The following is a 13,901-nucleotide window of genomic DNA, read 5'->3' as shown; positions in this document are numbered from 1 at the left end:
ACTGAATGGTCCTGTGCTTTTTCCGATAAATAGATACCTGTTTTGCCGTAATGTATAACCAGTCTGTTGTCTAGCTTTAAAGTCTCCTACCAATTCTATAATATGGAAAATGAGATACGCAAGTGATTTTTAATGAATTGAGTAATAGGAATTCTAATTGCGTTTCAGAATGCACACTGTATATATTAAATTGGGTTTTCTGCAAATCTACTGTGAAATCATTTTTATTCGCGTAGGACGAATTTTCGCGTATTTCGCGTTAGGACTGATGCGCGAATTTAAGACCATGCTATTACTATTTTTTATTATATTTTTTCCTTTCTAAAATTGAAAATGCGCGAATTAAAGCCCACGCGAAAAAGTCCTTCTTCACGTTTGCGCGAAATTTCATGCCAGCAAATTTAAATGATTTCACAGTAACTGCGTAAATACGCAAATATGCAGCTTATCTGGAACTCAACTTGCTTGGGTTTTCGCTAAAGAACCTAAATGCACATACCACTGAATGTTAAATAAGATCTCAACCAGTAGTACCAGTCTGGAAAATTCTGTAGTGGTAGTCTTTTTTTCTTTTTTAATTCTAACTTATTTTCTTCAATACTTACTTTTTTCTCTCTTCTATCCATTTCTGTATATCTTCCTTGGATGCGATGGACCATATCTTTTTTGCCATTCCAGAATTATGTTGCTGAAACAATAAAATGCAACTAGTCAACTTGAAATGCACCTTAAATTAATCTGATTTGTTTAAATATTGTAGATGAAGTGGAATTACCTCCATTTTTTAAAATTCATTTTTAAACAGTTACCACTAGTACAGAATTTTGGCATAAGGTGTCCTGGGATGGTGCAATTGTAATCAGAAATTGAAACTGATTGTAATCAAATATATTTTGTCAAGTAATTGACAGTTATCAGTAGTCTAAGTCATTTTCATGTAGTTGTAATCATGAACATTCTTTGAAAGCACAGAATACAACCTAGACTAGCCACTTGACTGATAATAAAGAATTTGTCACAAAATTTCAACATTTGTAATTTTTCTTTTATTTTAGGTAATAGTGACAATGCAAGCCTATTTTAGAGATTTTCACAGAGAACTGATTGTAATATTATAATATTGGACACAGGATACAGACTGGCTATATTCACAATTTTACAAATAAAAATTTTAAAACAAGAGGGCCATAATGGCCCTATATCGCTCACCTGTTATCATTGCACTTGAGGACAAGAAAGTCCTCAGTAGAATATCAAAGTCCAAAGGACAGGAACAACAAAGAGAAGAAATTTAACCAAAAAGAAAAAAAAATTCTTACAAGGTATAGATATGTCAAAATACACCTAAAATTTGGAGGCACCATCCATGTTGTACCACAGAAAAGTGGTCTCGGTTTTTCCCTACGGCCAATAATAAAAAAGTTACTAAAAATAAGCTATTTATAGTAACGTAAAAGGGAAGTAATTAAAAAAATAAATATTGTAAGTGAACAAAAGAAGGATCTGCCAAATAAATCTGTTGACATAAATGAAATTTCAGATCAGTATCTTCATTAGTTATGGGGATATACCCATTTTAATTTGAAATAAAGGGGGGGTAATTTGACATAAAACCAGTCCATAGTTATCTATCCTGATTGTCTCTGTCCAACTAATAACAAGAATGAAATTTCAAATAAGTCCTATACTTACTGATATAAATCCATTTTGATTACAATCTGGGGAGGTAATCAGATATAAAATAACTCTGGAACCTACGATTGGATCTGATTTGTCATGGAATCCAAGATTTATTGTTGTTGAAGATATTTTGGAAGTTTGTATCAAATAAAACCATAAATGAAGTCTCTATATGGCTGCAAAAGCCAAAATAGCCAATTTTGGACTTTTAAGGGACCATAACTCTGGAACCCATGATGGAACCTGGCCAGTTGAAGAAAGGAAGCAAGATCTCGTGGGGATACAATTGTGCGCAAGTTTGGTTAAAATCAAATCATAAATGAAGCTGCTATTGTGCAGAAAAGGTCAAAATAGCTAATTTTGGCCCTTTCAGGGGCCATAACTCTGGAACCCATTGTGGGATCTGGCCGGATCAAGAAAGGAACCAAGATCTTATGGTGACACAAGTTTTGTGCAAGTTTGATTAAATTCAAATCATAAATGAAGCTGCTATTGTGCAGACAAGGTCAAAATAGCTAATTTTGGCCCTTTCAGGTGCCATAACTCTGGAACCCATAAAGGAATCTGGCCAGTTCAAGAAAGGAACCAAGATCTCGTGGTGATACAAGTTGTGTGCCAGTTTGGTAAAAATCAAATCATAAATAAAGCTGCTATTGTGCAGACAAGGTCAAAATAGCTAATTTTGGCCCTTTCAGGCGCCATAACTCTGGAACCCATAATGGGATCTGGCCAGTTCAAGAAAGGAACCGTGACCTTATGGTGATACAAGTTGTGTGCAAGTTTGGTTAAAATAAAATCATAAATGAAACCATTATCGTGCAGACAAGGAATTGTTGACGGACGGACGGACGCATGCACGGACGACGGACGAAGGGTGATCACAAAAGCTCACCTTGTCACTATGTGACAGGTGAGCTAAAAATGATACAGAGCTAGTCTAAATACAACACAGTAAAATAATAAACTCATTCAGAAATTCACCTTAATATCTTTAAACTTTTGTACTGCAGAAGTTTAAAAGTATTATGTAGTGGACCCTTTATTTGAACATGTACTTTACAATATGTGATTTAAGCTTCCCTTTTAGATTGGAAATTTACTGTACTATGTGTTACACTAACTGCCAGAGATAATCTGAATAAAGGATACTTGAATACAATTGCTGATATTTATAATGGGTCCAAAGTGATTAAAGCATTGCAACACCAGGTATGAACCTTGAACTGCCAAACTGAAAAACAACTTACCAGTTTGATATGTAGTTGTACAAGTCTCCCTGCAGCAACATAGGTACAACCCTCCTTCGGACACTGAAATAAATAGTAAAACATGTCACTTCATTTTTCTTTTCAATTTATTCATGAAATTTGAGTTTAAATACTGTAAACACAGAAAATTGAACTAAATACTTATAAATCATACATATTACTATTCCTGAAAGAAAAAGCTCATTAACAATTTGTTACAAATGAAAGATTATTGCCCAGCAGAAAGCCTTCTACAAGAAGGGGCATAAATATGTAATTCTTCCAATACCTAGTAACCATATTCTTATTGCAACTAATTCAAAAGGATATACCGGCAATGTTTTCTAAACTGGTTTCCATCTTTATACAAATCCTAGTTTCACAAACAAGAGCACCGCCTTGCAGGTGCTGACGCTCATCTGATTTTTTTGTATAATAGAAAAATTGTCCTACCCATGATTTTCTAAGTCCAAAAGGGGCCATAATTCTTGCAAAAAGCAGGACAGAGTTATGTTTCTTGCTGTACATAGTCAGCTTATGATGGTGAACAAGTGTTGCAAGTTTCAAAACAATAGCTTTGATAGTTTATGAGAAAAGCTGACCTAAACATAAAACTTAACCAAGAAATCTGATTTTCTAAGTCCAAAAGGGGCAATAATTCTTGAAAAAAGCAGGATGGAGTTACGTTTCTTGATGTACAGGGTAAGCTTGTGATGGTGAACAAGTGTTGCAAGTTTCAAAGCAATAGCTTTGATAGTTTAGGAGAAAAGATGACCTAAACATAAAACTTAACCAAGAAATCTGATATTTCTATGTCCAGTTACGTTTCTTGCTGTACAGGGTCAGCTATTGATGGTGAACAAGTGTTCCAAGTTTCAAAGCAACACCTTTGATAGTTTAGGAGAAAAGCTGATCTAAACATAAAACTTAACCAGGCAAAGCCGACGCCGATGCCGATCAAGTGATGACAATAACTCATTATTTTTTTTCAAAAAATCAGATGAGCTAAAAATATCTTGTTGTTCTAAAAAATCACAAAACCCAAATTTTAAGAAAGATGAACAGACTAACAGATGTATGGAAAAACAGATCTACAAACAGACTGAACAGACAGACAGACAAACAGATTAATGGACAGATAGGCAGAAAGATGAATACAGATGTATGGCAGAGAGACAGACAGATAATTGTATTGACAAACTGATACATAATAATTATTATTATTACATACTCGTTTCTATTCCCCATTGAGTTACAATTGTACCGGAAACGTCAATTTTTCCATACACTGAAGCCTGAATATCTTATCGGGTGTGTGACATAATTTAATGTGTGTTGTTGCATTAATTCTTTTTTTTAGTTCAGTATTGTCAATTTTATTGACAGGCTATTGAACAATTTATAACAGTTACATTACATTTACACATGTAGATATGTATGTAATAAAAAAGGTTATTTTCTTTGCATCGGGAAATATGCACTTTTTCTTTTTCGGAAGAATATTGCGCTCCTAAAGTTGCGCAATATTTCTGCTGCAGAACTTGTGCATATTTACCGATACAAAGCCAATAACCTATAAATATATCAACTGACAGACATATGTACAATGTATTGAAAGACAGACATAATTATAGATGAAAGGATAGACATAAAGATAGAGTAAACAAGCAAAATTCGATGAATTGGTATCCCCCGCCGAAAGGGTTTGTGGTGAGGAATGGCAAAAAAAATATCCATCAAAAAGTTAAGGATGTTAATAAGAAGCAAATAATTTCATTAGTCAAAATCAATTTAACATGATCAGTGGTGGGCATGACTGTATGGAGGAGTGAGGTGGGGGAATGGTACAACTTGCATGTTGATAAATAATCATGGAAGGTTTGAAAAAATCTAAAATAAGAAATGAAAAAAAAATATATATTTTTTTTTTGTGGGTGGGGGGTTGGGAGGGGGAGGGGGTGTGACCAAGGCAAGTGGGTGACCAGGTGTGGGTGCGTAACTTCACATGTTTATAGAAAAGAATGAAAGAAATTTAATGAAATTCTGCCAAATGGTAAGTTTGTTATGTACAAATATGTGGATTTTTAGACAATTAAAGGGCAATAACTCTGAAGTTACAAAAGAAAATTGTGTGTGCACAACCACATTATAGTGCTCTAAATTCTGTTAAAGTTTCATAGTTCAAGGTCAAATATATCAAAAGTTATGATGCAGAAATTGCCATATCTATAGATCTATAGTACCCTATATAGTTAACACTAGAAATTTCTAAGGGCCATAACTCTGGTGTTACTTGGGCAATCTGTCTGAAACTTGATGGGCCCCATAATCTCATAGTGGTGAACATGTTTATGAAGTTTGTTTGAAAAAAATCTAAAATAATAATTTATTTTTTTTTTTTTTTGGTGGGGGGCGGGGGGGGGGGGGGGGGGGGGGGGGGTGGGGGGAGGGGTGTGATCAAGGTAGGTGACCAGGTGTGGGTACACAACTTCACATGTTTACAATAAATGTTCATGGAAAAGAATGAAAGAAATTTAATGAAATTCTACCAAATGGTAAGTTTGTTATGTACAAATATGTGGATTTTTATACAATTAAAGGGCAATAACTCTTAATTTACAAATAAATCCAAACGAAATTGTGTGTACACAACCACATTATGGTGATCTAAATTCTGTTTAAGTTTCATAGTTCTAGGTCAAATATATCAAAAGTTATGATGCAGAAATTGCCATATTTATAGTACCCTATATAGTTAACACTAGAAACTTCTAAGGGCCATAACTCTGGTGTTACTTGGGCAATCTGACTGAAACTTGACGGGCCGCAAGAACTCATAGTGGTGAACAAGTATATAAGTTTTAAATAAATATTCCCAACCATTTCCTAGATATGGCTCCGGACGGACGGATGGAAAGACGGACGGAAGGACGGACAATGCCAAAACTATATCCCTCCGACTTTCGTCGGGGGATAATTATATATATTGTGCATAACATTATTCTTCATACTGTTATCTATTATTGTACTAGATTTCATGCGAAAGCTTATAAGTTAACTTTAATCAAGCTAAAAATGATTTATAAGTACATTTAGTTAAGGGTGTTTTTGTCTGCTCTATGACTTTAAATAAGCAAAATTTTACGAAACATTCTATCATTTTTTTACTTTGCCAAATCAAACACATTAGTCAACAAACACATTACCATGATTTTTAAGCAACATCTGATGTTTACAAACAACAGTAAATTTATGTATTTTTAGGGTACATTTTTAGAGAAAACGATTTAAATTCAGATGATACATTGCATTCATTAATACAGGTGTTATGTGCTACATATACAATGTATTTTACTGCACTTACAATAATGCATTACAACTTTTATAGGCACCTTCACAGATATAGTCCATGATTCTTAATTAAATTTGACATAATCTTCCTTATATATTAAAGCTCCATGGATCAAACTCAGAACATTCAATCACCTTGCTGTCTGCCATAATAAAATAAAAGTGACATACATAGTTTCCATACTGTTCCTTATCCATGCACCAAGTTTCAGGGAAAAACATGTCTTGTACTTTTAAAGGTATCACAGGATAAACATTTTTTCTGACTGATAGACTGACCCTTCCGTTAGACACCAGTTTAAGCCAATCAAGTAATACTAACCTTTTCATGCTGATCACAGTGCAGTTTATATTTGTCTTCATCTTTGTATCCTCTATCACAGGAATCACAGTAGTACTTGTTGTTCTCTGGTAAATCCCTCTTGTTTACTTTTATCTGAAAGAATATGTTTCAAAATAACGTTTTATGTTTCATGTTGCAGTGACACATTTTAGGTCATCTGGTGATTTCCCAGTTTTAAACAGTGAAGGAAGGTCCCATGCCTCTTTACGCATTAATGAAGACTCAGACAGGAACCTGGGTAGAATCATCAACTTCCATAATCCAACTGGATGACCTCCTCAAAATGTCATTTGCAGATTTTGATCCACAGTGGAGAGAGACCTTGCAGATTTTGATCCACAGTGGAGAGAGACAGGCAATTCAAAGTTAGCAACAACTTACCTGACTGCTGTTTCTTTATTAAGGAATTTTGTTTGTTTGATTCAGGCTTAACACATTTTTTTCAATCATACTTTTGTTCTGTAATGGCAATCTGGTAACCTTAACTGTAGTAAACTCCAAAATTATGTTCAAGTACAGGGTTCTAGCCAGGATTTTCTGAAGGCATGTTGCAGAAGGATATTTTCTGACGAGCAAAGGGGTGGGTGCGGGAGGGGTGCCCCCTCCTGCATGGGGGGTATGGGGGTCACCCCAGAAAATTTTGTGTTACTACAACTCTTTTTGGTGCATTCTGATGCATTTCAGAGTGAAAAACATAGTGGTATTTTCAGTGATTAATAAGCATCATTTACATGTACAACAAGAAAAGATATTAGGTCATAAAAATCCTATGGAGTTATTTGCTGAATGACAATTAAAAGTTCATCAATTTTAAGTTGCTAAAAATGTTCATTTACTATTTATTGTACATAAAACAACACAATTTTAGCACTGCACACAGATCTATTTGTATTTTAAAGTTTATGTCTTCTATTTCTGCGGAGTTTATTTGGTGAAAACTTATCCATTTTAAGTTTTTGAAAATGTCAACTGTTTGTTGTACATACATGTAAAACAACACAATCTGAGACTGTCATCCAGGGAGACGCTGGTTTCCATTTTGGATCAATGGCCATTTGGCGTGACCGGGGCCTCCGTGGCCGAGTGGTTAAGGTCGCTGGCTTCAAATCACTTGCCCCTCATCGATGTGGGTTCGAGCCTCACTCGGGGCGTTGAATTCTTCATGTGAGGAAGCCATCCAGCTGGCTTACGGAAGGTCGGTGGTTCTACCAAAGTGTCCGTTCGTGTTGAAATAATGCACGAAGGGTATTTCAAACTTTTCTCTACAAGTTCTAAAAACATTAATTCTTGCATTGTCTTTTCGATATTCCGCCCGAGAAAACACATTTCATACATGTGAAAAACATTAATATTACGGCGATAATTGTTCAAAAGCATTTAACCGTGTTGCACAATTTTTGACTTAATTCCTTACATTATCTTTCCTTGATTGCGAAAAACATTCGGACGATAATTGTTGAATCATCATTATATCTAATGACATGTATAATCTTAAAACTTGCGAAAACAGTCACTTTCATGTACACATCACAAGATGCCGCCTGTCAAAGGATTTAAAGGCGGAGCTACGATGAAATTTACGTCACACGTTCCACATATAGGAAGCTGTCATTGGTTTATCGGTTATCTTAACTCGCATCGCTTTACCTAAACTATCGGGTAGCACGTGGAAGCTTTTCGAATACACTATCGAATTAATCGGGTGTTTATTGGGATGATTTTATGACATGTCGCTTCGGCAATTAAGGGATGACGGGGGAAATAAGGGATGTCGAATATACAACTCAAAGTCTGAAGGCATGTCGCACGCGACAGGCGATAATAGCCTGGCGAGAACCCTGACTTAGTACTGCCACAGGATATTATGCTGTATTGAGAGACTGGTTATATCAAGAGACCTTTTTTTCCCCTTGGCTGGTCTCTTAATACAAGTTGTATTGTAAAACAATTTCTAGCAACTAGAGATTTAAAAAAGAAGAAGACATAAACCTGGAGATGAACAGTGCACCACTACTAAGATGGCTGGTACTGTTGATTCAAGAGGGATTCAAATACACTTTAAGCTTTCATCACAATCAAGATAAAATTAGTAAGTATGAACTTAACACTTGCACATTACCTTTTTTTCACCTTGTTGTTTTCCTTTTTGAAATCTTGGTCGCTGCTGGAAGCTTCCTGGAGCTCTGAAAAAGTCAGGAGGCGGTCCAACCATTTGTCTGGTTGGGGGTCTGTTGAACATTTGCTGTTGATTGCTATTTTGTCTCGGAGGCCTATTATGCAGAGGTCCCTGAGGGCCATTGAAAAAGTTGTTTGGGTTATTGTGAGGTCCCTGATGGCATTGCTGTGGTGGTCCCTGAAATCTATTTTGATTTGGCAGCCCAGTTTGGTTGTTTTGAAATCTTGGTTGCCCAAATGACATTCTTGGATTCTGTAGACCCATTCCTTGATTCTGAGGCCCAATGTGCTGCCCGTATGGCTGAGACTGGAAGTTAGGTCTCTGCAAAAGAATATAATTATTTGTTCATTCAAATTGTCAAAATTCAATTTTACTGCAACAATATTATCAATCTCAGACAATCAAGATAGTTTCAAACATTTAAAATAATGACTTTAACTCATTTCTTCAAGAATCTTGCAAAAACAAAATACCCTTTCCACTTTATTTTTTTAACTCACCTGAAGCAATGACATAAAAACTTCTGAAAGCTTTAATTTGGTTACTCAATTTATAGTGTACATTTTGTAAATAAAATGAAAAGCCTGAAATATGGGCTATAAGTCCTATGAAAGTCATGGGTGGGGGCAAAGCCCCTCAGAAGCTCTTGTAAATCAATCAATGTTCATTTGTTCATTCACAGCGCACATATACAAGATTTGAATGTTATTACATATATAAGTCTGTTACAAACTCATATCCAAAATTTTCATCAAAATTTCCCAACTTATTAAATTAAACAATCTATTAATGAAAATCAGTATTGAGTTTTTTCTTCTCAAAGGTAGGTGTTTAAAACAGTCATGGAACCTGTGTATTGCACTGCAGATTATCACAGTAAACAAACGTCCACTCCTATAAGTGGATCCTGAGATACCGGCTTACATGTACATTTGTATATAAAAAGTTAACCAAATCCAAGGTCCATCAGTGGGAAAGTACTCTACCTGTTTTTTTTAAATAGTCCTGGACTATTGTGTTTACTTAATTTACATGTGAGACATAAGGCTTGTTGGTTGTTGCTGTTCAACATACAGGATATTGTACATGTAAAGCATAATTATAGTTAAAATGCTGAATTACTGTCACAGGATTACATTAATCCAGTTAATGATAATGTACTGGAGTATTTTTCTCTTTTTGATAGTGACGTTCTGCATGATGTACCAATTAAACCAAGGATGTTCCATTTTCATTCTTGATTGAACAGGGATATACATTCACAACACACTTGTAACATCACATATATTTAATAAATGAAAATCTCTTTTTGGTGTTCATGCGAAAAAACAACAAAATAGTATCAGCAAATCCATGAATTGCGCTATAGCGCGTGTTTAATTTGCCAATCCTATTCTGTCACTCATTTCGCATGAACACCGAAGAGTTTCATTTCTTATATTTACATTATAATTATTTCCTTTCCATTACATTTTGTAAACAAGATTATATCATAAATTGCACACATTATGTTGCATTTAACAGTAAAGTGAGCTTCCCATCCATTCTGTTCATCTAAGAAATTTTTCCAATAATAAATTGATTTAAAAAAATCTAACCCAATCATTATAGTATTTAAAAATATAAATTGCTTTCCAGTTGTGTTTTACATTCATGAAGTGCTTTCCGGTGCATGTTCATGTGCATCAGTCAGTTCTTCGGTAATCATTAATTAATTTGCTAAGGGAAACATTATGAATCAATTAATAAAATATAAAATTAATTAATATATCATACTCTTACATTCTGGAGCAATTTTACATTCAAATTCGCTTCAAATATTAGTTAATTTGTCAAAATTGATACCGGATCACAGGACCGGAAAGCACTCATGTAATGTATATTATCATACTATTGTAATTATATGAAACCAAACTGGCCTAAAATTGATCAAATTATATCATTTTTATGCCCCCAGCATCTACTGATGCGGGAGGCATATAGTGATTGTCCTGTCCGTCCGTCCGTTTGTCCGTACAAGGTTAACCAAATGGGACCGTTTCGTCTAGCATCAATACCCCTTACTAGAATGACTTGATACTAATGCAGATGTAACCTGTGACCATTCCTCATCTTCAGACATCACCTGACCTCAGTTTGACCTTGACCTCATTTTGGACTTAGGTTGCTTTATATGGGCCATCTCTTAGTTAACCGAATGGGACCATTTCGTCTAGCATCAATACCCCTTACAAGAATGAATTGATACTAATACAGATGTAAACTGTGACCATTCCTCATCTTCAAACATCACCTGACCTCAGTTTGACCTTGACCTCGTTTTGGACTTGGGTGCAAAATCTATCGACAAGGATGCCACTGGGGGCATCAAGCGTTTATTGAACGCAGCTCCTTGTTTCAATAATTAATTGATCTGAAACACTTAAAACCCAATCAGAACATGTTTTTTATAAGAAATTTGAGTGCTTTCCGGTGTTTCAGTGCTATCCGGTGCTTCTATGGGCCAATTAGGTACTGCTCTTAAAATGTGCTGATTCTGTTTAAATTGTTCAAAGTGTTTTATTTGTATGTTACAAGATAACTCAGTTTATAAATGTCTGATACAAGCTCATCAGCTTATGTTGTAACCTTTATTTATTACCAAGTATTATTAAAGATTATCTTATCTTATGAAACACGAATCGGAATTTGGATCAGAAGATAGCCCAACTAATTGTGTGCAAAGGGCTCTTTGATACATAGAGACTATAACACCCAGTTACCATTCAAAACAATGCGGAAAGTTTTCCATCTATGTGTATATAACCAGCGGCGCAAATTGCATCACTAACTTTGGAGGCTTCAAGTACATATCTAAACCCATTTTTTCACACTTAAAATTACATGTCTGGAAAGCTTATTCCAAATACAATCATTATATGTCCTAACTAATAAGGAATAACTAATTAGTTTTGTAGGAAAAACACTTTTTAAACTCCATGTATGTCAGTGTGTTTTCCGTTTACTTTGTAAATTTCTACCTCCGTCATGTAAAGCTGTGTGTGTATCAATAAGTTTATTTTTAAACCTCACTGCATGATGTGTATGTAAAACTATAAATCATGAAGTTTAAATTGCGTCAATTTCCACCACAGTTTTGATCCTAACTACTTGACCTGAGACATAGAGTGCTCCTAGTGTTCCTATTTTTGGCGTAAGGTATATCGTAGATAAAACGTTATTAGCATTATACTGATTAAACAGCAACAAATGATAATATCACATACCATTTTTATAAGTTAAATTACCAGTAATTAATTCATCAATTGCAGAACAAATAAATCAAAGCAATGCATAGAAAGTGAATACCTGCAGGTATACCTTAAATTAATTAGTTCATTATTATCAGGTCTAGGATTTTGTTGTTTTTGCAGATATTCTTTAAATAATCAGATCGTTTGCTTATAATGGTAATGGTGTTTTATAAATGTTGTTAGTATTTTCTACACAGGGAAGGAATGAATTTATGATTGGAAGTCTGAGAAATCAACAGTAGTCGTTTGAAAATTGGACCCGATTTGATGTCGGCCGTTTCGCCAGTGTAATACTTTAATAAGTGTCTATTGATTTGGATCACCATTGATCCAAGTCGGCAAAAGCTTCAATAAAATAACGCTGGTTAAGGCGGTGATATGAGACTATGCGAGATTATCTCCTGTTGCAATTCTGTGTATTTTACAGACTTCCAGAAAGTTAGGAAAAATGGCTGGACATTCAGTCCAGCAATGTCTAGAAATCTGCCGAACCAAAAAACAATCAACCGGACCTAAAATATACTTGTTATGCAGAACCAAAAAAGCCTCAGTAAACAACCACTTAAACATGCTGTTTTACAAGCTAGGCACAAATCTTCACCATTTATCATTTGATAAAATGATTTATATTAAGATAGAAACTCTTCATTTCGTACTCATTTTTGCTTTCTGTACGTTCGGCAGACGTGTTTTTTCATTAATTTCTGGATTCTGCACTGGTATTTTTTAATGATGCCATTTTATCAGAGATGTTGCGGTTCTCGGGATACAATAAATGCTGGTCAGTTGGACCACATCCGGGTTAAAAAACAGCGAACCGCGTCAAAATTTTGCAGTCATGTACGTCGGACCGACGACTTTCCGAAAGTCTGATTTTATACTTCTTTGCTTTAACCAAGGTGTGGATGCGGAATGACGCTGATGCCGGGGCAAGTAGGATAGCTCTCCATATACTTCGTATCTGGTCGAGCTAAACAATTAAACAATAGTGAATGATACCATATTTCTCTGCCCTGGAGGTGAACCAAATCTGTTCGAATGCATGTCCAGCATTGTCTGCTGAGGCGGTGGACCCCTCGTCATTGGCCGAGACCAGTTCTTGGCTTGAAAACCCCATGGGTTGTTTTGCTGCAGTTGATTATTCGGTTGCATTGTTAACCTCCCTTTTAAAAGAAAACAATAGAAGTTGATTCACGTAGAGCTTTAGGGTATAGCTGATTTTAGGGTATAGAGGATAGGTTGATAAATTTTGTATTTAGACTTGAATTATTGTATAAATTTTTGTATCACTCTCTTACTAGCATGCAGACAGACATTCTGACACATATTTTAAATGTTTGCTTGTTCTGTAGTGTTATTTTTCATGTCATCAAATAAAAATCAAGGCTATCCTTTACTGACTAAATCTGTGTGTATGTAAAAAACATCAGTGAATGAAAAGTCACTGCATTTGATGGAAATTTAAAAAGCTGAATGTTTTTGAAAAGAGAATACAATAGTATTCTGATTTATAGAAAAAAAAAATCTTGGGAGTTTGTTTTGATGTGGATTTTAAACTTATAATGGAAAAACTGACCAAATCTTTCCTGTATACCCTAAATCAGCATATATGCAAACAATTACATGGAGAGAAAAAAATCAAGAATTTCTATTAAAAGCTGAATGTTTTGAAAAGATAAGCTGTTTTCTGTCTGATATACAGAAAACAAGAGCTGTCCGAAAGACAGCCAATGCTCGACTATTCGAATTATTGTCCCAGAAGCAGGAAAATGTTACCCTAAATGTTAAAATATCTATAGAGTTTCAATCAA

At 34.9% G+C, this 13,901-nt stretch overlaps 1 protein-coding gene across 1 annotated transcript in view; it reads right to left on the bottom strand.

The window, feature by feature from the left end:
• LOC123555804 (FMR1-interacting protein NUFIP1-like) overlaps positions 1–13,253 on the bottom strand; it is a 29,765-nt gene extending 16,512 nt beyond the window's left edge. The window contains exons 1-5 of the mRNA XM_053548486.1: positions 13,090–13,253; positions 8,741–9,118; positions 6,601–6,714; positions 2,928–2,990; positions 606–688 (exon numbers count right to left, since the gene is read on the bottom strand). Coding sequence (XP_053404461.1) covers positions 606–688; positions 2,928–2,990; positions 6,601–6,714; positions 8,741–9,118; positions 13,090–13,242 — 791 coding nt within the window. The 5' untranslated portion in view covers positions 13,243–13,253. The remainder of the gene's footprint in view (positions 1–605; positions 689–2,927; positions 2,991–6,600; positions 6,715–8,740; positions 9,119–13,089) is intronic.
• Between the last annotated feature and the right edge of the window lie 648 nt (positions 13,254–13,901).

Source organism: Mercenaria mercenaria, chromosome 7, assembly GCF_021730395.1.
Source record: "Mercenaria mercenaria strain notata chromosome 7, MADL_Memer_1, whole genome shotgun sequence".
Lineage (NCBI taxonomy): Eukaryota > Metazoa > Mollusca > Bivalvia > Venerida > Veneridae > Mercenaria > Mercenaria mercenaria.
Note: the sequence above shows the minus strand (reverse complement) of the source record. Positions and strands in the feature narration are given on the sequence as shown.